Source organism: Pteropus alecto, unplaced genomic scaffold (genome assembly GCF_000325575.1).
Source record: "Pteropus alecto unplaced genomic scaffold, ASM32557v1 scaffold101, whole genome shotgun sequence".
Taxonomy (NCBI): Eukaryota; Metazoa; Chordata; class Mammalia; order Chiroptera; family Pteropodidae; genus Pteropus; species Pteropus alecto.
In genome coordinates, this window is record NW_006432945.1 from 16,417,676 (window position 1) to 16,420,002 (window position 2,327).

General features: G+C 46.1%; 1 protein-coding gene across 1 annotated transcript in view; it reads left to right on the forward strand.

Moving 5' to 3' along the window:
• The first annotated feature begins 1,696 nt into the window (after positions 1–1,696).
• Positions 1,697–2,327, forward strand: part of SELL (selectin L) — a 19,248-nt gene continuing 18,617 nt past the window's right edge. The window contains exon 1 of the mRNA XM_006907820.1: positions 1,697–1,804. Coding sequence (XP_006907882.1) covers positions 1,802–1,804 — 3 coding nt within the window. The 5' untranslated portion in view covers positions 1,697–1,801. The remainder of the gene's footprint in view (positions 1,805–2,327) is intronic.

A 2,327-nucleotide genomic window follows, 5' to 3' on the forward strand; every position in this document is an offset into this window, starting at 1 on the left:
ATCAGAGAGGTATCCTAGTCTAAGGGTGACTCCCGGCAGAGGGAGCCGGTGAGCTCAAAGGCACCAAGGAGGCAGACACAGCTCCCCACGCGGACAGGGTGCAGGCCGCCGGGGCGTGGTGTGAAGTGAGGACCAGGTTCTGCGTGGCTCGTGGGCTGTGTTGATGACTTGGAACCACAGTACATCCCAGCAGCAGACTGGGAACCCGCAGACTAATGGGTTTATGGGGATTTTATCAGGTGACCCAGGGCTGGTGACGAGTGTCTATTCTGAGGGCTGTCATTGGGAATGAAACACAGTTATCAAAAGAACTATCGAAAGGATTTGGCACCATTGGGAGATCATGGAGAAGAAAAATTTTCCTTGGTTATAGCCAAAACCACTATGATCTTATTCTTTTTCTTCTTCCTGTCGTATTGCGACATATGCCTTTTGCAGTAAGATGATTTTACAACCAGCAGCATGACCACATATACGCATATATGAATATAAAAATATTTTAATTTCTCTTGGTTTAGAGTCTTGGGAGAGCAATGTTAAAATTTTGAGGTAGAAGCTATACTTAATGTTAAGGTTTGGCTCAAGTAACTGGAAGGGTGGCGTTATGATTTCCTGAGGTGGCAGAGGCTGTGAGGAGAGTTCTCCGGGTCTGGAGGAGATATTCAGAAGTTCAGTTTGACACATGGAGAATTTAAGAGGCACAGTAAATACATGGAGAGATCGGGAGGCATCTGGCTGGGGACTGGGAACATTCCCAGGGCAGAGGAGTGCTCCCGGCTGGAAATACGAATTTGGGAGTCATCAGGCTTCAGAACTGACTGGCCCAGGTTCCAAACCCCAATGGTGTATCTTACCAGCTATGTGACAAAGGCAACTTTCTTAACCTTTCCGAGACTTTTTTAAATGAGGATATTAATAGTGCCTACTGGGGAGTAGTAGTATTTGATCTTTATAAAGATTAAATACGGAGCATTGAGTTCTATAGCTATTATTGCTTTTGTTATTATCTTTTTAAAAATGCAAATCTGATTATGTCAGTGACTCCTCCTTGCCATTGCCCTCCATCATAGGGGCTCAAATGCAGTCACACTTCACACTCCAGAAATATAAAGGGATTTGTACGCCCCTGAGCCACTTAGGGCAAAAAACTAGAGCTGCTTTGTTCTCTTCAGGCATTGCCACTGACGAGGACCTCCACTAGGGGGTGAGCTAGGAAAGAGGGAGGAAAAGGAACCGAAATTAACGAAGTCTGTTGGTTAGCTCTACTGAAGCTTGACAGACGCCGTAAATGTGACTGAAGTACTGTTTTGATCGTGTGGTCTGATTATTAGGGGCCCTTTACCATGAATAGCCAAGCGTTAGCCTAGTGTTTATCAAAAAGAGAGAGACAGAGACAGAGACATGGAGAGAGGGAGAGACAGAGATATGGATAGAGGAGGGAGTGAAGGAGGGAAGGAGGGGAGGGGAGGAGAGGAGCAGGGAGAGGAGGAGGGAAGGATGGAAAGGGAGGAGGAAGAAAGGAGGAAGGGGCGAATCCCACAAGGCGGCCTCGGTCAGCAGCTCTTTCTCAGGGCAAGTGACAGAGGTCGGAGCAGGAAAGTGGTGGGGAAAGACGAGCAAGAGGAGGCGGAGTAAGTGGGGTGGAGGTGGGAGGAGGATGTGAGAAATGAAAGAAAGCAAGCCCAGCTGGTGACACTCAGCAGCCTGCAGCACAGCACCCCGAGCCTCAGGCCAGGACCTGGACACCCCAGGAGCCGACTCAGGTGAAGCTGCAGAAGAACCGGGAAGGACGCGCGAAGCCATGGTGAGCCCTCCGTCTAAACGTTTCAGACGCTCTGCTAGAACCTCTCTTGGGGCTACAGAGGCAGGTGGCAAAGGACAAGAAGCAACCAATTCCATTTTGGGTTTTTAAAAAGCCGAGAACTAAAATTGCTGAATTAGAGCCTCTTCTCTCAGATGTGCTGAATTCTTCTTGACTTGTGTCTGCTGAGATTCTTGAAGGACTGTCTTGTTGAAATTAGCACTTTTGCAACTAAACGCAACGGCTACTGAGAAGTGATACACTTCAGACAATATGGTTTTAAGGTGTGCAGAAAATCTGTGGTATTGTCGTCTGAGTTGCTCAAAATGTATTTCTTTTTAGTTGAAAAAGATGAATTGCTTTCCTTTGATGTCTGTTTAGCCATCTAATTCTTTTAGGTATTTGAAGCATTAGCTCATCATAATCAAGTGGGAGATTTTAACATTAAATCTAGACATCAATAGTTCATTAAGCAGCAATGAACGCTTTAAAATAACATATACTAAGTATCAGATATTTTCATCTA